General features: G+C 37.2%; 1 protein-coding gene across 18 annotated transcripts in view; it reads left to right on the top strand.

Moving 5' to 3' along the window:
• Nucleotides 1-24969, top strand: part of CENPJ (centromere protein J) — a 90942-nt gene that overhangs the window by 54257 nt on the left and 11716 nt on the right. For 8 of the 18 annotated variants that reach the window (XR_010319124.1, XM_064275418.1, XM_064275410.1 and 5 more), the window contains 9 exons: nucleotides 1726-1968; nucleotides 6619-6703; nucleotides 15281-15345; nucleotides 15531-15641; nucleotides 17849-17989; nucleotides 18088-18172; nucleotides 18252-18372; nucleotides 20497-20660; nucleotides 24807-24860. Coding sequence is in view for 17 of the 18 variants with exons in the window: in XM_064275418.1 (XP_064131488.1) it covers nucleotides 1726-1968; nucleotides 6619-6703; nucleotides 15281-15345; nucleotides 15531-15641; nucleotides 17849-17989; nucleotides 18088-18172; nucleotides 18252-18372; nucleotides 20497-20660; nucleotides 24807-24838 (1047 nt within the window). In the remaining variant the exon portion in view is untranslated. The other 10 variants (XM_064275413.1, XM_064275415.1, XM_064275414.1 and 7 more) reach the window with 10 other exon arrangements.

The raw sequence follows: 24969 nt of genomic DNA, 5'->3' as shown, positions 1-24969 counted from the left end.
CTGCTTGCTTCTCTCTTTTATATCGGAAGGGAGATCAACTCAAGATACAACCAAATCGTATAGATTGAGTCCTGCCTTATTAACGCAACTGTCTCTAATCCTGCCTCATTGATACAGGTTAAAATCTACAATATATAGGATAACCACATCAGATCACCAAATGGTGGACAGCCACACAGTACTGGGAATCATGGCCTAGCCAAGCTGATACACATTTTTGGGGGATGCATTTCAATCCATAACACTAATTTTCAGAGGTTAATGACCTTGTTTAAGAAACTGTCAAGACATAAAACTGAGATTCAAGCCTTGATCTCATCAACTCCAAAGTCTGTGCTCTTTGTAATGTAATACTCTCTGAGAAAGGGTCTATTATGCCTAGGTGACAGAAGAAGATATTAGGGGTCAAAAGACTTTCTTGGCTGCTGTGAGGCTTAAATGAGAATGGATGTAAAGTTTTATACAAATATAAACAGAATCAACCAGTGAAAGCCCAGTATGGACCACAACCAGTTATGGGGATGATACAGGACTGGGGAGCGTTTGGGAGTCCCTGGATGGTGTAAATGGTTAGTGGATTCAGATGCCAACTGAAAGGTTGGATGTCTGAGTACACCCAGAGGCACCTCGGAAGAAAGGCCTGACAGTCTGCTTCCAAAAAAATTCACCATCGAAAACCTGTAGAGAGAACGGTTCACCTGTGACACACGTGGGCTTGCCATGAGTCAGATTTAACTCAATGGCAGCTTTTACTAGTCTAGGGTATGTCACTGCCTATAGTCTTATATCAAGGAGCCCTGGTGGCACAACGGTTAAGTTCTCAGCTGCTAACTGAAAGATCAGTGGTATGAACCCATCCAGCTGCTGCGTAGGAGAAAGACCTAGTGATCACTTGTAAAGATTATAACCTAGAAAACCCTATGGGCCAGTTCTAGTCTATCACATGGGGTTGCTATGAGTCAAAATCGACTGACTCGACAGCAGCTAGCAACAACAGTCTTATATCAGTGTGGGTTTTGAGGTGGAAGAGAATGTGTTCTTGTCTCTCCCTTTACTCCTTTTCTTAGCTCTCTGTTATTCCCCATAACTTGCCACTCCTGCATAGCTGATTGAGTTCTCCTTTGTTCTGGTGTCACTCTTGATTTTTGTGTAATTGCAGATTGCTTCTAGACACTTCCAGCAGTTTCTTCACTTACGTCATTTAGACCAGCTAAAGCAACTCATTTTCTTAAAACTGTTTCTTCTTATAGATTCCAAATAGAACCAGTTTTCGGGGCAGCTAGATTCAAATTTGGAATCTTACTCTTCCCTTTATCTCAACTCTTCCTTCGATTAGTCATGAATTCTTGTTAATTTTTCTTCATCATATGTCCCCCATTTATCCTTATCTTTCAATTAATATCTTAGTTTAGAAATTTATTACCTCATGACAGTATTATTGCAATAAACTCTTAAGTGGTGTCTGTCTTCTGGAGTTAATTTTTTTCTGTGGTATGCCGCAAGGCTCTAAACTGATTCCCTACTTCCCTCTTTTGAAAAATTCATTGTTATTAAAATGTCATTTATTGACTAAGCCTTTTTTTTGCTGCCTACGATGCTTCCTTCATCACATTAAATTCTTATGATAGTACCTTTTTGGACTGGCTGTTCTGTTTCTTTGATGTGTCTTTGTTCTTATGTTGCATTGTTTTAATTTTAGTAATGCTCCCCCCCCCCCCCCGGTAGACTTTAAAACAGCAGATAGCAGATTTACAGGAAGATCTGAAAAGAAAAGAAGCAAAATGGTCAAGTACACACAGCCGTCTTAGAAGCCAGATAGAAGTGTTAGTCAAAGAGAACACAGACCTCCGGGAAGAAATAAAAGTGATGGAAAGATTTCGGCTAGATGCCTGGAAGAGAGCAGAAGCTATTGAAAGCAACGTAAAGGCAGATCAGTGTGTGACTGCTGTGAAAAAAGATGAATCCATGGTAAGTTTGGAGGAGCAATGGGATTTGTCATGTCAAGGGTAGAGCATTTGTCACTGTTTGAGCATTGCTACACAGGTAATTCTAAAATCAGTTTTTAATAATTCTTATAAAGGAAGTATACAACAATAGGCAAATGATCTCAGTTAAAATAGATGAAGTAAAGCTTTCCTGGAGAGTCACATGCGTATGATCTTTTTTAATCAGTCATTTGGTCTTTCATTTATCTGTGTTAACAATGACTGTGTGCCAGGCACTGGGATACAATTATTGAACAAAATTCCTGGCTCTTATGGAACTTATATTCTAGTGGCAGAGAAAGAATACAAATAAGAAGCTAAGGAAAAAAAGCAAGGAAGGGGCGAGAGTGTTGCGATTTTAAATAGGATGGCCAGGGAAGGCCTTACGGAGAAAGCGACACTTGAATAATGACCTGAAGGAGATGAGTGAGGAAGCCATGGTAATCCCTGGGTGAAAACTGTAGCAGCCAAAGTGAACACCAAGTGTGAAGAGTTAGTAGTCTACCTGGTGGGTTTGAGGCATAGCAAGGAGGCTAGTATACCTGGAGTAGAGTGAGTCAGAACAATTATAGGAGCTAAGATTAGAGATATAATGGAGGATGGAGGGTGCAGATGATGTTAGGCCTTAGTAGATGATTGTGAGCACTTTGAGTTTTACTCTGAGTCAAATGGGAAGCCATTGGAGGGCTTTGAATAAAGGAGTAGTCTAATCATTTTTATTTTAGTAGGTTCTCTCTATACCTGGTGTAGACTTAAGAATAGAAATCAAATGACATACTGTATTGGGCAAATCTGCAAAAGACCTCTTTAAAGAGTTAAAAAGCAAAGATATCACTTTGAGGGCTAAGATACGCCTGACCCAAGCCATGGTTATTTTCATTCGCCTCGTATGCATGCAAAAGCTGGACAATGAATAAGGAGGACCAAAGAAGAATTGATGCCTTTGAATTATGGTGTTGGCTAAGAATATTGAATATACCATGGACTGCCAGAAGAACAAACGAATCTGTTTTGGAAGAAGTACAGCCAGAATGTTCCTTAGAAGTGAGGATGGTGAGACTTTGTCTTATGTACTTTGGACATTGTTATCAGGAGGGACCAGTCCCTGAGGAAGGATAGCATGCATGGTAGAGGATCAGTGAAAAAGAGGAAGACCCTCAGTGAGACGAACTGACACAGTGGCTACAATAGTGGGCTCAAGCATAGTAACGATTGTGAGGATGGCGCAGAACCAGGCAGTGCTTCGTTCTGTTGTACATAGGGTCGATATGAATTGGAACTGACTCTACGGCACCTAACAACAACAACAACAACATGGGTGCAGTTGGTATGAGTTAGGGGACTACTGCAATAATTGAGACCAGAGATAATAGTGGCTTAGACCAGGATAGCAGCAGTGGAGGTGATGAGAAGGAAACAGTATTTGTGATGAATCGAATATGGGGCTTGACAGCAAGAAAGGAATTACGAATAGCTTTTTTTAAGTTTAGTTTTTTGGCCTAATGGAGTTTCCACTTATTATAATGAGAAGTCACAAGAAGAGATTTTTATGGGATGTGGATATTAGGAGTTCACATTTGGACAAGGTAAGCTTGAAATGCCTACTGTATATCAAGTGGAGATGTAAAGTAGTTAAACCAAATATCAAGAGAAGTGCAGGTTGGAGATATAAATTTGGGGGTCATCAGAATATGTGGTAAAGCATGGACCTGGGCGAGATCATCAAAACTGTGAGTATAGATAGTGAAGAGGTGCAAATACTGAGCCTAATTATTATGAGATGGGGAGATGAGGAGGAGCCAACAAGGGAGTGGAGAATGAGCAGCCAGAGAAGTATGAAGAAAATTAGGCAAGTATGATGTCCTGAAAGCCAAGTACAGAAAGTAAATCAAGGAGGAGAGAGTGGTCAGCAATGTCAAATGCTGCCGATAAGTAAGATAAGAACTGAAATTGACCATTAAATTTACCAAGAAGAAATAATTTATGACCTTGATAAGATCCTTTTCTTGAGGGTGTTACAGATGAAAGCCTAATTGGAGTTGGCTCAAGAGAGAATAAGGGGAAATTACAGAGTGTTAACAGCTTTTTGGAGTGTTTCTGTAGTAAATGTAAGGAGATAAGTGGGAGTAGTGGCTAGAAGAAGTATTTTTTTGTTTTTGTTTTTTCAAGATGGGAAACTGAACAGATGTTATGTATTGATAGGATTGATTCAGGAGAGAGGATAGCACTAATACAGGAGAAAGTGGGGAGAATTGTTGAAGCAATGTCTGAGAGGGGGTGGTATCTAGTGAATAAATGCAAGTGTTGGCCTTACCTAAGAGTATGGACAATTTATCCGTAGTAATAGAGCATATAGGGTAGTTGGGTGGTGGCAGCTTGTTAGAAGTTCCTTTCTAATTGCTTTAACTTTGTCAATGCAGTAGGAAGCACAGTCATTAGCTGAGAGTGAGGATGGAGGAGGATTTGTAGGAGACCTGTGGGGATGGGAGGACGTGTGTAATAGTTCTCTAAGAGTGAAAAAGCAAATAGATGGGGAAATGTAGTGTGATTTCTGGGCTGCATTAAGGGTCCACTTGAGGTTAGTCATAAACTTAAAGTGAGAATTTTTCACATTGTTCTTTTTTCTTGTTCAGCTTTTTTGGGTGCGCCCAGAAGTGGTGGTAGGGTTATAATTTAGCAGAGGTGTGGTTATCCAAGTGAATACTACAAAAGTGAGAGAGGGGCATGCTGCTTGACAGTATACGTAACAAGAGTGACTGCACTGAACCATGAGTTTAAGGTGCATAAGGATACAAGGTTCTGAGAGGCAGAAAACATATAAATCAATGAGTTGTAGGATCCTTTAGCCTGTAATTGAGATGGGGTTTAAAGGAATGAGCTGGGAAGACAGACTGTGGTAGTCAGAAAGTGGGATTCTTACACCCCCACTCAACATTTTATTATGAAAGCTTTCTAAAATAGAGAAAAGTTGAAAGAACAGTATAAAACTTGAATACCCACTACCTAGATTCAACCAGTTAAAATTTATAATTTTTGTGAAATGGGTAATTGTAAAAATCATGATATCTCACCCTAAATACTTTAGTGTTTTATTAAATGGCACTGACTTTTTGAAGAGACCATACTAATTATTTTGTAGAATGCCCTAAATAGCAACCAACCTGTTGCTGTTAATTCTGACTCATGGTGACCCCTGTGTGTTACAGAGTAGAGCTGTTCCATAGGGTTTTCTTGTCCGTAATCTTTACAGAAGCAGATCACCAGGTCTTTCTTCTGTGGTACTGCTGGGTGGGTTTGAACCTCCAATGTTTAGGTTACTGGTCGAATGTGAACCATTTGCGCCACCCGGTGACCAGATAGAGTGCTTTAAAATTGAGATTTTCATGGCATTGCAGTTATTGACCACTGCTCGTCTGTCAGTTTGTTGTACTGTGGTGGCTTGTGTGTTGCTATGATGCTGGAAGATATGCCACTGGTATTTCAAATACAAGCAGGGTGACCCATGGTAGACAGATTGCAGCAGAGCTTCCAGACTAAGAGAGAGTGGGAAGAAGTACCTGGCCATCTATTTCTTAAAAAATTGGCCAGTGAAAACCTTATGAATAGCAGTGGAACACTGATCACAGTATCTGCGGCAGTGGGCTCAACTAGCAATGACTATGGGGATGGCGCGGGACTGGGTACACAGGGTCTCTGTGAGTTGGAACCAACTTGACGGCACCTAACAACAGCAGCAGCAGCAGTTATTGAAAATGACAAGTTCTAAAGTTTGTCCATTGGATTGAATAGCTCAGGTAGGATAAAGGGCAGAATCCCTGGGGAGAGTAGGCCAAGAAACTGAGATGCTAAGTTATTGAAAGCATCATTTACTGTTAAAAATAATAACAGTAATAAGAAAGGAGAAAATGACAGTAAGCTAGGATCTAAACATCTGCAAGGGGTGAGAGGGGAGTGATGACTGCAACAGTGAGGGAGGGGTAAAGATGGGTGAGTATGAGGACATGAGATTCAAAGCTGAGGCAGGGGATTTAGGGAGGAGGGATTTAGGGCTGGAAGTGATGATGTGGCGCAAGAAGGACATCTACCCTACCTTTGTCCTAGTGGTTTGAGCTCTGTGGGAGAGAAAGCTTCCATCACTTGAGAAGGATATAGTGGTAACCAGTATTATGAGGGAGACCTAGGGCTTATTTAGACTGTTAGAGCAAGAACGTGAAGGAGAAATGTTTACAGAATAGGTTGAAGACAAAGGGGATTTGCTGATGTTTGACCGTGAATTCTGTTGAGGACCAGGGAATAGAGTAGAGGCACAGGTCCTCAGTTCACTGGTCCTAATAAAATATCATTATGTCAATATCAGCAATAGGACACTGTTTAGTTTTATGTTACATGTTATATCCTAAGTTCAAGAATGATTAGATTTCAAAAAGAACATTTAATTTCTAAAAAAATTTAACTTTTCACTTTAGCCTGTATTGAGATTAGACCCTTTGGCAGGTATTTAATAATGACAACTGAAAACAAACGAATGAACAAATTTAAAACGCTCTCATTGTTAGCTGAGCTCTGTTAGTTTCATTCATTGTACTACTATGTAGACTAATACTTACGTTCAAAATTATCTCTCATACCACAGAACCCATTATTTTGTTTCCAAAGAAGCCAGATTTCTTCAGGAACCCAGGTAGAAAAATGTAAGAAAAATTATTTGCCAACACAAGGTAGGAGGTTGTTTATTATCTTTTTAATGTATTAGAAATATAAAGTATAGAAAATTTATACCCAATTTAATCAAAAAGCATTGTAAATATAATTGAAGCCCGAGTATCTTTCTCCCCCCAGTTAATTTCTACCCTGATAGCATTCCCATGTTTGTTTTTTATTCTTTTACTACATTATGTCCATTAATCAATATAGTACTGTTTCATTGTTTCCGCAACTTGCTTTTTTCTTTCGATGTTTTAAGACTGACCTACATTAATCCATGTAAAATCTGGTTTATTCATTTTAATAGCTATACAGATTCCATTGTGTATTTGTTGTAGTTAAGTTTTCCTATTGATAGACATTCAGATTTTTCCCAGTTTTTCATGATAATGAATAAGTCTTGCAGAACTTGTCTTTGATCATGTGAGTTTCTCTGGGATGCATATTTAAAGTAGGATATTGGGTCACATCAGGCTTGGGCAACTTTATTCTGGAGGCTTTGCCTTTGTTCTGCAAAGTAGTTCTGCTAGTTATTACTTCCAGCATATTTATATGCTCTTTGTACTTAACAACACTTGATATGATCAGACTTAAAAAGTTTGGCCAATCAGATGGGTGTGAAATGGTGAGTCAGTGTAGTTTTAATATACATTTCCCTGATTACTGGTAAGGTTGTATGAACATCTTTTTGTATATTTAGTGGCTGTTTATGTTTCCTCTTTTCTGAATTGCCTGTACCTATTGTTTGCCCATTTAAAATTTCGGTGTGCATGTATATGTGTGTTTCTTGAAGTTAATCATTTATTCTGCATACTAATCCTTTGTCAGTTATAAGCACTGCCAATATTTTCTCTGAGTCTGGGTTTAACTTTTCAATTTGTATTTTTTATGTACACGTTTTTCCTTATATTGGATTTATCAGTCTTATCCTTTATAGTTTTTGCTTTTTGTTGACTTTAAGAAATCCTTTTTAATCATATACTACTTTTTTCTATGAACTTTTGTTTTCACTTCTGGGTCTTTAATCTACTTGGAATTTTTAAAAAATTATTTCTGTGATATAAATTTAGAGAAGTGGATAAAACATGTGCAATTTGACAAATAGTTATAAAGCAAATACTTAAAACCACATAATAGGTAAGGAAACACGTTACTAGCACTATAGAACTACCTCCCCCATATACTCCTCTATGATCATATTACATTGCTTTTCTTTATGTAGTTTAAACTCGTATAGATGCATCCCTAAGAATATATATAGTTTTATTTGTTTTTTGAATTTTATGAGTAGACTTATATATACTTTTCTTTCCTTCTTTCACTAAAAATTGTTTTGGAGATTTGAGGTTTAATTATGTTGATGAGTGCAGTCCTAATTCATTAATTTTTACTGCAATGTAGTATTCCATTTATGAATATATTATATTTTACTATTCTTCTGTTGAGGTACTTGAATTTTTTACATAGTTTTTGGATGTTAATGAATGCTGTGGGCATTCTTTTACATTCTGGTACACACACATTCATTTCTCTAGGGCATATATTTAGGAGTGGAATTACTAATTCATATGAATTATCTTTAATAGATGTTGCCAAAATATTCTCCATAATGATTTTACTTTCACCAGCCATGTAAGTGTTTGCTTTGTTCCACACTTGCCAGTACTTGCTATTGTTAAAAAAAAAAAAAAAGACTTATAATTTTGCTCATCTGATAGGGGCGTAACAGTAGTTGTAATTTGCATTTCATTGATTAATAAATGTTGAACACCTTTGCCTATGTTTATGAGCTATTTATATTTCCTCTTTTGAAAAGAACCTGTTCAGGTCTTTTGCCCTTTATTCTGTTGTCTTTTGCCCATTATTCTGTTGTCTGTATTTGCTGGAGGATTCCTTGCCCACCATGCACCGAAAAACGCACTGCCGTCGAGTCTATTCCGACTCATAGCGACCCTATGCCCACCGCAGTCATCCTTTAATAGTTACACTGCAGTCCCATTCTGTTGCTTGTCTTTTTGCTCTATATTTTTATGAACCAAAATTGTCAGTTTAATGTGGTAGAACTTCAGTTTTGTCCTTTAAGGGTAGTAGTACTATTTTTTTTGTGCGTGTGTGTGTATAAACATATATGTAACAAAACATTTGCCATTTCAACATTTTTTACATATACAGTTCATTGACATTAATTATGTTCATCATGTTGTGCAACCATCACCACTATCTGTTCCCATATTTTTCCATTACCCTGAACAGAAGCTCAGTGTCATCTAAGCAATGCTCCCCTCCCTCCTACCCCTGGTAACCACTGATAAACTCTGGCTTGTATATATTCACCCCATCTAGATATTTCACGTAAATGGTTTCACAGTATTTGTCCTTTTGTGACTGAATTGTTTCACTCAGCATAATGTTTTAAAGGTTCATCCATGTTATAGCATGTATCAGGGCTTCATTTCTCTTTATGGCTGAGTATATTCCATTATATGTATATACCAGATTTTCTGTACCATTCATCTGTTGATGGACATTTAGGTTGTTTCCACCTTTTGGCTACTGTGAAAAAATGTTGTAATGAACATGTGTAAATAAGTAAGTTTGTGTTCTGGTTTTCAGTCTTTTTAGTATATACCTAAGGGTGGAATTGCTGTGTTACGTGGTAATTCTGTTTCATTTTTTGAGAAAGTGCCAAACTGTTTTCCACAATGGCTGTGTCACTTTACATTTCCATTAGCATTGGATGAGAGTTTCAAGTTACTCCACATCCTCACAAACATGTTATTTTCATTTTGTTGGTCATAACCATCTTAGTGGGTATGAAGAGATATCTCATTGCAGTTTTGATTTACATTTCCCTAGTGACATTGGACTTGCTTTGATTTTCTTCAGTTTCAGCGTGAACTTGCATTTGAGCAATTGATGGTCTGTTCCACAGTCAGCCCCTGGCCTTGTTCTGACTGATGATATTGAGCTTTTCCACAGTCTCTTTCCACAGATGTAGTTGATTTGATTCCTGTTTATTCTATCTGGCAAGGTCCACATGTATAGTCACCGTTTATGTTGCTGAAAAAAGGTGTTTGCAATGAAGCAGTCGTTGGTCTTGCAAAATTCTATCATTTGATCTCTAGCATTTTTTCTGTCACCAAGGCCATATTTTCCCACTACCGATCCTTCTTTGTTTCCAACTTTTGCATTCAAATCACCGGTAATTATCAATGCATCCCGATTGCATGGTCGATCAATTTTAGACTGCAGAAGCTGATAAAAATCCTCAATTTCTTCATCTTTGGCCTTAGTGGTTGCTGCATTAATTTCCATAATAGTCCTATTAACTGGTCTTTCCTTTAGGTGTATGGATATTATCCTGTCACTGACAGCGTTATACTTCAGGATAGATCTTGAAATGTTCTTTTTGACAATGAATGCAGCACCATTCCTCTTCAAGTTGTTATTCCTGGCATAGTAGACTATATGATTGTCTGATGCAAAATGGCCAATGCCAGTCTATTTCAGCTCACTACTACCTAGGATGTTTATGCGTTGGATTTAATTTTTTGACGATTTCCAATTTTCCTAGATTCATCCTTTGTACATTCCAGGTTCCGATTATTAATGCATGTTTGCAGCAGTTTCTTCTCATTTTGAATTGTGCCACATCAGCAAATGAAGGTCCCGAAAGCTTTACTCCATCCATGTCATTAAGGTCAGCTCTACTCTGAGGAAGCCGCTCCTCCTCAGTCGTCCTTTGAGTGCCCTCTAACCTGGGGGACTCATATTCTGTCACTATATTAGACAGTGTTCCACTGCGATTCATAAGGTTTTCACTGGCTAATTCTTTTCAAAAGTAGACTGCCGGGTCCTTCTTCCTAGTCTGTCTTTGTCTGGAAGCTCAGCTGAAACCTGTCCTCTATGGGGTGACCCTGCTGATGTTTGAATACCGGTGGCATAGCTTCCAGCATTACAGCAACACATAAGCCCCCACAGTACGACAGACTGACTGACAGATAGGTTCAAGTTGAAACTGAAGAAAATCAGAGGAGTCCATGAGAGCCAAAATACAACCTTGAGTATATCCTGCCTGAATTTAGAGACCATCTCAAGAAAGATCTGACATGTTGAACAGTAATGACAGAAAATGAGGTGTGTTGTGAAATGACATCAAGGACATCATACATGAAGAAAGCAAGAGGTCATCGAAAAGACAGGAAAGAAAGAAAAGACCAAAATGGATGTCAGAGGAGACTCTGAAACTTGCTCTCGAACGTCGAGCAGCTAAAGTAAAAGGAAGAAATGATGAAGTAAAAGAACTGAAGATTTCAAAAGGTGGCTCGAGAAGACAAAGTAAAGTATTATAATGACATATGCAAAGAGCTGGAGATAGAAAACCAAAAGGGATGAACATGCTCAGCATTTCTCAAGCTGAAAGAACTGAAGAAAAAATTCAAGGCTCGAGTTGCAATAATGATGGATTCTATGGAGAAAATATTAAATGATGTAGGAAGCATCAAAAGAAGATGGAAGGAATGCACAGAGTCATTATACCAAAAAGAATTGGCCAACGTTCAACTGTTTTAAGAGGTAGCATATGATCAGAAACTGATGGTACTGAAGAAAGAAGTCCAAGCTGTTCTGAAGGCATTGGCAAAAAACAAGCCTCCAGGAATTGATGGAGTATCAAATGAGATGTTTCAACAAATGGATTCAGCACTGGAAGTGCTCACTCATCTATGCCAAGAAATTTGGAAGACAGCTACCTGGTTAACCGACTGGAAGAGATCCGTATTTATGCCTGTTCCCAAGAAAGGTAATCCAACTGAATGTGGAAATTATCGAACAATATCATTAATATCACATGCAAGCAAAATTTTGCTTAAGATCTTTCAAAAGTGGCTGCAGCAGTATATTGACAGGGAAATGCCAGAAATTCAGGCTGGATTCAGAATAGGACTTGGAACCAGGTATATCATTGCTGATGTCAGATGGATCCTCGCTGAAAGCAGAGAATATCAGAAAGGTGTTTAACCTGTGCCTTTTTTTGACTATGCAAAGGCATTCGACTGTGTGGATCATAACAAATTATGGATAACATTGTGAAGAATGGAAATTCTAGAACACTTTATTGTTCTCACGAGGAACCTATACATAGATTAAGAGGCAGTTCAGACAGAAGAGGATACCGCGTGGTTTAAAGTCTGGAAAGGTGTGTATCAGGGTTGTATCCTTTCACCATACTTATTCAGTCTGTATGCTGAGCAAATAATCTGAGAAGCTGGACTTGATGAAAAAGAATGGGCATCAAGATTGGAGGAAGACTCATTTAAGAACCTGTGTTATGCAGATGACACAACCTTGCTTGCTGAAAGTGAAGAGGACTTGAAGCACTTACTGATGAAGATCAAAGACCACAGCCTTCAGTATAGATTACACCTCAACATAAAATAAAAATCCTCACAACTGGACCAATAAGCCACATCGTGATAAATGGAGAAAGGATTGAAGTTGTCAGGGATTTCATTTTACTTGGATCCACAGTCAACAGCCATGGAAGCAGCAGTCAAGAGATCAAAGATGCACTGCATTGGGCAAATCTGCTGCAAAGGACCTCTTCAAAGTGTTGAAAACTAAAGATGTCACCTTGAAGACTAAAATGCACCTGACCCAAGCCATGGTATTTTCAATTGCGTCATATGCATGTGAAAGCTGGACAATGAATAAGGAACACCAAAGAAGAATTGATGCCTTTGAATTGTAGTGTTGGTGACGAATATTGACTGTACCATGGACTGCCAAAAGAATGAACAAATCTGTCTTGGAAGAAGTACGACCAGAATGCTCCTTAGAAGCAAGGATGGGGAGACTGCATCTTACATACTTTGGTCATGTTGTCAGGAGGGATCAGTCTCTGGAGAAGAACATCACGCTTGGTAAAGTACAGGGTCAGGGGAAAAGAGGAAGACTTTCGATGAGATGGACTGACACAGTGGCTGCAACAGTGGGCTCAAGCGTAACAACGATTGTATGGATAGAACGGGACTGAGCAGTGTTTTGTTCTGTCGTACATAGGGTTGCTATGAGTTGGATCTGACTCGGTGGCATCTAACAACAACAGTGACTTTGGGAGCCCTGCTGGCTCAGTGGTTAAGAGCTCGGCTGCTAACCAAGAGGAATCTACCAGTTACTCCTTGGAAGCCATACGGGGTAGTTCTACTCTGTCCTATAGGGTTACTGTACGTCGGAATTGACTTGATGGCAGTGGGTTTTTGGTTTTAATGACATTGAGCATCTTTTTGTGTACTTGTTGGCCATTTGCTTTTTGCTTATTTTCTTTTATGAAATGTCTGTTCAGGTCCTTGTCCATTTTTGGACTGGGTTGTCTGTTTGTTGAGTGTAGTTCTTTATATATTCTGAATATTAAACCCTTATCAGATATATAATGCATTGCCATTGATTTGGTTCCAACTCACAGTGACCCTATAGGACAGAGTAGAACTGCCCCATATAGTTTCCAAGGAGTGGCTGGTGGATTCGAACTGCTGACCTTTTGGTCAGCAGCCGAGCTCTTAACCACTGTGCCACCAGGGCTCCGTCAGATATATAGTTCCCCCAAATTTTCTCTCAATCTGTAGGTTGTCTCTTCACCTTCTTGATAAAAGTCCATTGATGAAAAAACGTATTTAATTTTGATGGTCTCATTTATCTTTTCTGTGTTCTGTTAGTCACGCTCTTGGAGTCGTATCTAAAAATTCATTGTTAAAAACTGAGTCCCAAAGCATTACCCCTGTGTTTTCTTTTAAGAGTTCTATGGTTTTACATTTAGGTCTTTGGTCCATTTTAAGTTAATTTTCATATATGGTGTGACGTTTGGGTCTAGTTTCATTCTTTTGTATATGGCAATCCAGTTGTCCCAGCACCATGTATTAAATTATTTTTTCCCCCATTGAATGGACTTAGCACCCTTGTTGAAAATCAATTGACCATAGATGTACAAGTTTATTTCTGAACTCTGAACTCTATTGGTCTATATGTCTATCATTATACCAGTAGTGTACTGTTGAGATTGAAAAGTGTGAGTCCTCCTCCTTTGTTTTTCTTTTTCAAGACTGCTTTGGCTATTTGGAGCCCCTTGCAGTTCCACATGAACTTGAGAATTGGCTTTTCCATTTCTGCAAAGAAGGGTGTAAGAATTTTGATAGGGATTGTGTTGAATCTGTAGAATACTATGGGTAGTATAGACATCTTGACAATATTAAGTCTTTTAGTCTGTGAACATGGAATGTACTTTCATTTATTCAGGTCTTCTTTAACCTCTTTCAGTAATGTTTTATAGTTTTCATTGTACAAGCATGTCGCTTCGTTGGTTAAATTTATTCCTAGATCCTTTATTTCTTTAGATGGTACTGTAAGTAGAATTTCTTTTTCAAAATGCTTGTTGCTGATATAATATAGAAATCAAATTGTAGTATATAGTTTTCAAAGCACTTTGCACACTTGCCCTGTGAGGTAGTAGGTATTGTTTTTCCTATGTCATATCCAAAACAGAGAACTTGTTGTAGCCCCAAAACCTTGTCTTCTGTCCACTTGTTTCCTCAAGCCAAAACCTATGTGTATTCCTTGATTCCTTTCGTATTTTATCCTTACCCCCACTCCCATCAATCTCTAAACTAATCCTGATTTGAATAACTTCTGAATTCATTAGATTGAACCATAAGAAATAGCTGATGCTTGACAGTTTTGGACGTATAATTCAGCAATTTCATAGGCGTAATCTAAATATTTGTCTCCACCCAGGCCATCTCGTATATCTAATAGCCACCTAAACGGACTTTCTGCCTCTAGTCTGCCTTTCCTCCAGTCCATCCTCTTGCAGCATCAGTTATATTTTTTAACTACTTACACAGTCAAATCCTGGCACTAACTTGAAACCCTTTAGAGGTTTCTCCTTGAACTTATAAATCATACTTTTTATCATGGCCTCCAGAATTGAGTATGTTTACAACGTGACCCGTTGGCATACAGAAAATATTAGAACTTTAATATATTTTAAAAAATCCACCTCATTTTTTTGTACCTGTGTATGTGTACGGCACTGGCTGGGTATGTATTTTACAATGTATGTATTATTAATATGATACATGGTTGGTCATGGTCATGATCTAAAAGGTTTAGACCACAGCCATTAGGGCAGTTATGTTTTAATTAAATAGTTATTTAGTCAAACCAAATCCTATATATGCTTCGATGCCTTTTTTATCTTTACTCCCACACTTGCTAAGTCCTTGTGATTGTTTCCAAAATACCTTTGGATCCATCTGTTAGGTTACTTGAGTACCTTTCTCTTTCTCTGGATTGTAAACTCTGAGAACAGATACTGTCTTTATCTTTCTTGGTCACTCTGGGCCTTAAAAGAAGTACCCCAATAAACATTTAAATTTATATAATGAAGAACTCCTACAAATTAGTAAAGAAAAATACTGACTTCCTTAAATAATGGATAAAATGCAGCATTTCATAAAAGAAGGAAATGTTTGATCATACTAGTAAATTAAAATTTTTGGATTAAATATTTAAACTACCCAAAAATTGTATTCAAACAGGCAATCCGTCTCGAAGACTCAAGTCTCTTCTTCCTTGTGATTTAGGCAGTTCGGAGAACGGACAAGTAAATCTCTTTATATTTTTATATATTAAAAGATAGATTAATTGAGTTTGAAATTGATTACTTAGTTCACTTGACTTAAATTTCTAAATCATGTATACTTAACACTAAATACTAGTCATAGAATCCTGTGATATTAAAATTTGATTTGTCCGTTAGGATAGATGAGAGAAATCTTATCTTTACAGGCCAGCTCACCCAGGGAGCCATTTGAACCAATGAGACTCCCAGATTGTGAACATAAAGAAGAGGAAGAAGAAGAGGAAACTCAGGGAGAAATCAGTCATCCTGATGGAAAGGTTAAAAAACTTTTTTATAATGGATACTATTAAAAAATAAGCTTGAGTTAAAATTAAGTTGAAATACTTAGATTCTAAAATAATTAAGACTGTTGATGGTGGTTAAGAACTTCATGTTCTTGAAGTACCTTGGGGTGTGACCTAGGATTAAACCTTGGAGTCTTCTAAAAATGCTCAGTGCACAACTTGCACTTTGTTGTCTTTTCTAGTTATTGAGATGCAGCAAAAGGAGGACTGTAGTTCCTTTGTTTTAACTCTGGTTTTGCACCAAACGTCAATAGCTAAGAAGACTTTAGTAATCCTGGGCACTTTAAAAAGCCGCAGTTCACTTTAAAAAACCCTCAATTCATTTCTAAACCTTGACCTTCCTGAAGACTTTTATATTCATCCTGGATCACATGCATTTCTTTCCATCTGCAGGCTCTACAATTTTATTCTTGTGCTTAGGAAAGTTTTTGAATGGGAAAACTGCCTGGCTAGGTGTTCAGGTAGAAGAATAGAATGAAAAGGCAAAGGAACATATACCAAAACCAAAAACCCACTGCTGTCGAGTCAATTCCAACTCACAGCGACCCTATAGGACAGAGCAGAACTGCACCATAGAGTTTCCAAGGAGCAGCTCAGGGATTTGAACTGCTGACCTCTTGGTTTGCAGCCGTAGCACTTAACCATTACGCCACCAGGGTTTCCAGAACATACACAGAGTTTGTTAAATGGGAGGTGGTGAGAGAATATTTTTTTTTATTGTACTTCAGATGAAGGTTTACAGAGCACACACGTTTCTAATTAAACAATACACATAGTGTTTTGTGACATTGGTTGCCAACCCCACACCATGTCAATAGTCTCCCCTTCTCACCCTTGAGTTCCCCATTACCAGCTTTCCTGTCCCCTACTGTCTTCTAGTCCTTGTCCCTGGGCTGGTAGACACCTTCAGTCTCATTTTGTTTTATGGGCTTGTCTAATCTTTGGCTGAAGGGTGAACCTTAGGAGTGACTTCGTTACTAAACTATAAGGAGGATGTTCATGGACTATACTCTCAGGGTTTCTCCAGTCTTTTTTTTTAGTTAGAATTTCATTCTAAATTTTTGGCAAGGGAATTTATTCCTCAGATTCATGGAAAATTTACTTTTTCAAATACCTAATTTGATTCATTTTAATTGGAATTATAGGACCAAAGTCAGATAAAGAACAGTCAAAAGAAATCAGGCTCTTCCCGTACGAACTCCTTAGGGTAACAATTAGTTGATAAGGAAAGGTTTTCTTTCTTTTTTTAGAAAAACTCCAGCTAACAATTGGGAAAGGAATTAGAAAATCACCAGTTTGATGAAACTTCTAATGAAATAAAGAATCTAGGCAACAGTCATCAGTGACTACTAAAACCATCAGAAGAAAGGTTGATGGGGGGTTTCATAATAGATATATCAAACTGGCGTGACCCAAATCCATTAACAGTAGGACAGCCATAGACTGTACCTTTTAATGTGTTGTAATGAGAAGCACACAGAGGTCTTGTCAACAGAACTCAACCTGAATTTAATCAAGCCTCTAGATCCAACTACTTGTTTTTTAGGAAATAACGAGGGATACCAGAACATGTTAAATGACACCATTGGAAAGCAATCAGCCAAATCCAGAATGTGGAAAATTCTGTAGGTTCAATGATACAGTTCTTTCAAAAGTAATTGGTGTTTAAAAAAAAAAAAAAAGGTAGGGGGAGGAAATGGTAACGATTAAGATTTAAGAGACGTATCAACCAAGTGTTGTTTATGGACTTTGTTTTGATCCTGATTCAAATAAATCAACTGTAAAAAGCCATTTTTTTTGGAAAACAACATAGTCATTATGTGATCAAGAAATTACAGTTTGTTAAGTGTGATAATGGTTTTGCTTATGTAAAAAAAAAAAAAAAACCTTCCATTTGAGATCTCTATTGGAGTATTAACAGGTTAAGTGATGTCTGTAATTTGCCTTTAAAAACTGACAAAAAAATGAGTTTGCTTTGGGGAAATAAGTGACATAAGAATGGTAATGTGTTGGTACTTGCAGGTGATTGTTGGGAGTTTATTATACTGTTCTCTCCTTTTTGAAAGAATGTTTTACTTTTTGTGAGAAATTTCAAATAGGCAATTAGAAGAGAATTAGAGCTATTTTTGTCACATGGTTTTAGGAGGAAATTTTACATATTGATAATCTTTTTTTTTTAGGTAGAAAAGGTTTTTAAGAATGGGTGCCACGTTATATTGTTTCCAAATGGAACACGGAAAGAAGTGAGTGCAGATGGGAAGACTCTCACGGTCACTTTCTTTAATGGTGACGTGAAACAGGTCATGCCAGATGAGAGAGTGGTATGTTTTCATAGGGATGCTTTCCACTGTAGCTTAAAAATCTCTCAAGAAAAGGCACATTGACTTTTTTTTTTTACATTAACTTTTTGTGTTTACAGATCTACTACTATGCAGCTGCCCAGACCACTCATACTACTTACCCAGAAGGACTAGAAGTTTTACATTTCTCAAGTGGACAAATAGGTAAGAACTAGCTTCCCCTTTCCTTATTAAATTCTTCCCACCCTTTAAAAAACTAATTATATTAAACTTTTCTAAATAGAAAAACATTTTCCAGATGGAAGAAAAGAAATCACATTTCCTGACCAGACTATTAAAAACTTATTTGCTGATGGACAAGAAGAAAGCATTTTTCCAGATGGTACAGTTGTCAGAGTACAACGGTATGATATTTGTTAAATTTAGTTTCATGATTTCAACTTTTATTACCAAGTGGGTTTTTAAAAATATAAAACATTCATATATTTATAAGACATTCAAAATTTCAGTAAAAAATATGAAATTAACCTAGGGCACTTTGGGGGAAGTAAAAAAGTTCTCAACATTTTTAGAGTTCAGAATTTGTGACATGTATATTTTTGATAAGTATTTTGCCACAAGATAGTTATGTCTTTAGCCTAGAGTTTTAAAGGGAGTTTATAAAGCATTCTATGAAATGGCAAGTATTTGTTTAGAAATAAGCTCGGTTAAATTTGGGAACAGTGATTGAAACAGAAAATGGAGGCTGCCTTGTGGCCAAACAATGATGACAGTATATAAGTCAGTCTTTATCTCTTCTCTTGCCTAAATTTTGAAATTTTCTTCATCTCCTTGCCCCAGCCTGATAAATACATCACCCCATCTGGCTTCTCCAACCCAGTTCTTTCAAGTCAACAACCTTTTAGAAAAATCCTTCTGAGCGTTATATTTCTTGAAGGTAGAAACTTTTTTTAAGTGAATTCTTTAGTCCATGATAAATAGCTTCTTATCCTCACTGTTTTAATTAAAACCATGGTGTCCAGTGGCCAGTTTTCACCCACCTTTCCTAGGTTTTTTTTTTTTTTTTTTTCTCTAAAGTGTGTGGAGCCTTGGTGGCACAGTGGTATTAGAGCTATATGGCTGCTAACTAAAAGGTTGGCAGTTCGAATTCATTATCTGTTCCCTGGAAGCCCTATGGGGCGGTTCTACTCTGTGCTTTAGGGTCACTATGAGTTGGAATTGACTCGATTGCAGTGGGCAGTGTTTCCTAGAGTGTGACAATTAAGTACCCATTAACTTGAATAAAATGTCAGTGATAACACTTAGCTGAAATCTCTGATATAAACTTGGCCAAAAAAAAAAAGGTGACAGTATTAAGTAATATGGAAACTTCATATGGTCATTATAGTGTTTTTCCCTTAACATTGCCTAAGCCTTTATCTGGTGAATTAGATGGAAAACTATACTGTACTTTGAGTGATCGAAGAAACTTTTCAAGTTTTTTCTCTTACGTTTGGAATTATAATAAAAAGTAGAGAAAATGATATAAAAACTCCATGTACCCATCTATCCAGCTATGACAGTTATTAACTCATGGTCTATCTTTTTTTGTCTATACTCAAGCAAATCCCAGGTATTAATTCATTCAGGGATTATTTTGACATTCAGATTTTTGACTTCTAACAGTGGTTCTCAAACTTCAGTGTGTATTAGATCGCCTGGAGGGATTGTTCAAACACAGATTGCTGGGTCCCACCCTAATAATTTGCATTTTTAATAAGTTTTTAGGTGATGCTAATACTGCTAATCCAGGGACGGCACTTTATAAGGCACTGGCTCTCAGAATGACTTTTGAGCCTAACACTTGTATGAGAAATACCAAAATAGGAAAACATCATTCATTACTGCTACCTGTCCTTATATGTTCAGAAGTGGTGATTCCTAATCTAGCCCTAGTCTTGTATTTCTAACTGCACATTATACCTGTATTTAGGAATTTAGTTTGATTATTCCACAGACACATCACGCAGTCAGCTTGGAACATTAACTCTTTTTCATATTCTACTTCTTTGTTCCATTGCTTCAAAATGGATCTAAATATTTGATCATGCTCCTTCCCAGGAATATGGCTCTCTTTTTCACCTACTACAGAGCAAGCACTCAAATGATTTTTAACTTAATACAGTGCCCCTCTCCTGCCATTTTTCAAAAGGCAGAACATATGGAAAGTTAAAAACAAAGAAAAACCAAGAATTTTGTAGTGAAAAGGTAACATGAATTTATTAAAGCAAGCTTTTTGTGGGTACACGAGTGCTAATCTGATAATTGGAACTTTCAGTGTAAGCAGAAATGTTGTGGAAAACAATGTGCAAAGAAGGTATTATACATGAAAAAGTACCAAAGGATGTCTCTAGAAGAAATACCAGAATCAAAAGGCTACTTTTACATCATTTACCTGATGTGCATTTTAGATTTAAATAATTAAAATTTACCTGTTGTATAAACTATGCATTTTTTTTAAGAAATTAAATTCTATTTTAAATTTATAGTGATGGCAACAAAATCATAGAGTTTAGTAATGGCCAAAGAGAACTACATACCGCCCAATTCAAGAGACGGGAATATCCAGACGGCACTGTTAAAACTGTATATGCAAACGGTCATCAAGAAACAAAATATACATCTGGTCGAGTAAGAGTTAAAGACAAGAATGGTAATGTTTTAATGGATACAAAATTGTAATGATCCTTGATTAATCATGAGATAACACTAACTTGATTTTCTTATTAAAATTGCATTTTTCTTGTGGATTCTGTTATTTAATTTACATATACTCTGTGTGCAAATGGTAAAGATTATGTTTGGATTCTAAAGGTTTATAGCTTCTTCATTTTTATGTTTTTGAAAAGCACAAGGATAGCTTTCATTTATAATCTACCTACTCTGTCTTCAGATAAACTCATGACTAAGGGAAGCATTATTAGTTAAACTGTGTCCAGTAGATTTTAAAATAACATATGGGTGCTTTCATTGGTTGGAGATAATTATAAAAACCCAGAGGTACAAAAAATACATGTCCCACAAGGCACATCAGCCACAGAACACAGACTTGCAGAGAAAGTTTACACAAGGAGTAAGTGGATCTCACTACAGCCAGAATATTACTATGTTTAACTAGTACCAAAATTGAAGCACATGATGCACTACAGAAGCTCATTAATTTTAATAGACTGGGGGATTAAAACAATGAATACAAATAGGTCAAAGAGTAAAACAAAGAGTAAAACAGTAAAACAGATTCTTTGAGTAATCTTTTCCCCCCCTTCTAAATTGTATTTTCTTGTTGAGCAAAATATAACACCAATTTGTTTCCACATGTACTGTTTAGTGACGCTGAGAGTTGTGCAGCCATTCTCACTTTCCTTTTCTGAGTTGTTCCTTCCTCATTAACAAACTCATTGCCCCCTAAGGTTCCTATCTAGTCTTTCAAGTTCCTGTTGTCAGTTTGATTGCATATAGATAATTCTTAAAAGAGCATAATGCTCAAGGAAGACCATTTTTACTAGTTAAGCTAAATTGTTCTGTTTTAAGGTGATTTCAGGGGATATTTTTGGTTTAAGGATTATCTCAGGGCAGTAGTTTCAGAGGTTCATCTACCCTCCATGGCTCCAGAGCATTTTCCCCTTTTTGATCAAGACCCTTCTATGGAGCATTTGATCAAAATGTTTAGTAATTGTAGCCAGGCACCATCCAGTTCTGGTCTCATGGCAAAGAAGGGAGTTGTTCATGGAGGCAGTTAGCCTCACACTCATATCCTCCTCCTATTTCTAACTCTCCTTCTGTTGCTCCACGTAAATAGAGACCAATTTTTGTGCCTTGGATGGCAAGCTTTTGAGACCCCAGGCACTATGCAACAACCTAGGCAGTACAACAGAAGCACTGAAGATATTATAAGGCCAATTAACTGGGATGTCCCTTGAAACCATGACCCTAAACCTCCAAACCAAGAAACCAAATCCCGTGAGGTGTTTGGTTGTATATAAGCAGCTTCAGCTGCTACTCTTGTCTTGCATTGTTGTAAATACCTCTATCACACAACTTTTGCTAGTTCAACTTTTTACAGGTGTACAACTTACTGACAGCAATTACAATAATTGGCCTTGTAACCCTACCCTTAATGCAGTTTTCCATCACCATTAAACTGCCCATTCCCCACTCTCTCCCACCCCTGGTAACCACTAATAAACTTTGTTCTCTATATACATGTTCTATTTCTTGTCTTTTTATATAAGTGAAATCCTATAATACTTTTTTCGCTCAGCATAATGTGTTCAAGCTCCATCCATATTGTAGCATGTATCAAGACTTCAGTTCTCCTACTGGCTGAGTAGTATTGCATTGTTATGTATGTACCACATTTTGTTTATCCATTCATCTATCTATGGGCATTTAGGTTTTTACCTTTTGGCTATTGTGAATAGTGCTGCAATGAAGATTGGTGTACAAGTCTCTGACTCTCTGCTTTTAATCTTTTTTAAGTATATACCTAGGAGTATAATTGCTGGGTCATATGTTAGTTCTATTTTTAGTTTTTGAGGAACTGCCATGGCAGCTGTACTATTTTTCATTCCCACCAGCAATGGATAAGGGTTCCATCCTGAAGAAAAAAACAAACCTGTCGCCATAGAGTCGATTACAACTCATAGCGACCCTAGGGGACACAGTAGAACCGCTCACAGGGTTTCCAAGGAGTGGCTGGTGGGATTTGAACTGCTGACCCTTTGTTAGAAGCCATAGCTCTTAACCACTGCGCCACCAGGGCTCCTAGCCATCCTAGTGGGAGTGAAATGGTTTCTCATTGTGGTTTTGATTTACATTTCTCTGATGGCTAATAACTGCACATATTTTCATGTGTTTGGTGACCATTTGAATGTCCTCTTTGGAGAAATGTCTTTGTCCATTTTATGATTGAATTATTTGTCTTTTTGTTGTTGTCTAGATTTTATATATATTGTGGTTATTAGATTCTTGTCAGATACATGGTTTCCAAAGATATTTTCCCAGTTGCTAGCTTGTCTTTTCGTTTTGGTAAAGTCTTTCGATGAGGTTCCATTAATTTGTCTTTTGATGTTTGTGCTTTTGTTATTAGATAACCTATTGTTAAAAGTTGAGTCTGACAGTGTTGTCCCTGTTTGTTCTTCTAAGAGTTTTATAGTTTTACTTTGCACATTTAGGACCTTAATCCATTTTGAATTTGTTTTTGTGTATGGTGTAGGCATGGATCATGTATCATTTTGCTGCATGTAGAAATCCAATTTTTTCAGCACCATTTATTGAAGAGACTCTTTTATCCCTATGGAATGGACTTAGCACCCTTATCAAAAATCGGTTGACCATAGATGTGTGGGTTTATCTCTGGACTGTGATTCTTTGCCATTGGTCTGTGCATCTGTTGTTATACCAGTACCTGGCTGCTTTGATTGCTGTGGCTGTAGAGTATGTTTTAAAATCAGGAAGTGTAAGTCCTCCTATTTTGTTCCTCTCCTTTAACACTGCTTTAGCTATTCGAGGCATCTGGCATTCCATATAAAGTTGAAGATTGCTTTTTCTATTTCTGTAAAGAAGGCTGTTGAGTTTTGATTGGGATTCCATTGAATCTATAGAACGTTTTGGACAGTATTGGCATATTTGGATAGTATTGACATCTTCCAATCCATGAACGTGGAACATATTTCCATTTATATAAATCTTTTTTAGTCTCTTTCAGCATTGTTTTCTAATTTTCATTGTATAAGTCCTTCACATCCCTGGTTAGGTTTGTTCCTAGGGATTTTATTCTCTTAGATGATACTGTAAATGGGATTTTTTTCCCTTTCAGATTTCTCATTGCTGGCATATAGAAATCCAAATGATTTATTGTTTGCTGTCCTTGTACCTTGTAACTTTGCTAAATTCCTTGTGGACTCTTTGGGATTTTCTGTACATAGGATTGTATCATCTGCTAATAGAGATAATTTTACTTCTTCTTTTCCAATCTGGATACTTTTTTTTTTTGTCTTACTGCTTTGGCTAGGACTTTAGTACAATATTGAGTAGTGTTGAGAGAGGACACCCGTATCTTGTTCCTGATTTCAGGGGAAACCTCTCTGTTGTATAATGTTGGCTGTTGGAAACCCTGGTGGCATAGTGGTTAGGTGCTACGGCTGCTAACCAAAGGGTCGGCAGTTCGAATCTGCCAGGCGCTCCTTGGAAACTCTATGGAGCAGTTCTACTTTGTTCTATAGGGTCGCTATGAGTCGGAATCGACTTGATGACACTGGGTTTGGGTTTTTTTTTTTTTTTGGTTGGCTTTTCATATGTGCCCTGAATCATATTGAGGAATGTCCCTTCTATTCCAGTTTTCTTTAGGGTTTTCATCAAGAAGTGGTGTTAGATTTTATCAAATGCTTTTTCTGTATCCATAGAGGTGATCATGTGCTTCTTTTCCTTTGTTCTACTGATGTGGTGTATTATGTTAATCGATTTCCTGATGTTGAACCATCCTTGCATTCCTGGAATAAATGCCATTTGGTCATGGTATATGAATCTTTTAATATGCTGTTGGATTCTGTTCCCTAGTATTTTTTTTTTGAGGGTTTTGCATGTATTTTCATAAGAGATATTAGCCTGCACTTTTCTTGTGGTATTTTTGTCTGGTTTGGGTACCAGAGTAAGTACAGATAATCTTATAGTAAGGAGAAAGCAATTATAATTAGAGTGACTATATAATTTATGGGACACCTGATAGTGAAGGGTCCTTAAAAAAATTAGCCAATGTTAACTGATTTACCACAGCCACCCTAATGTTCTAACTTACAAGATTCTAGGTTAATGGAAGCCAGATGTCCTTGATGGAAGGGCACGTCACCTACATGTAAGTTTACATTTTACAGATTATTCTAGATAGAGCTTGCCTATGTATTCAGTACCACATACGTGTTGACAATGTTCAGTTAAAATAAAAAGTTAAATGTATCAATTCT

Source organism: Loxodonta africana, chromosome 23 (genome assembly GCF_030014295.1).
Source record: "Loxodonta africana isolate mLoxAfr1 chromosome 23, mLoxAfr1.hap2, whole genome shotgun sequence".
Lineage (NCBI taxonomy): Eukaryota > Metazoa > Chordata > Mammalia > Proboscidea > Elephantidae > Loxodonta > Loxodonta africana.
Note: the sequence above shows the minus strand (reverse complement) of the source record. Positions and strands in the feature narration are given on the sequence as shown.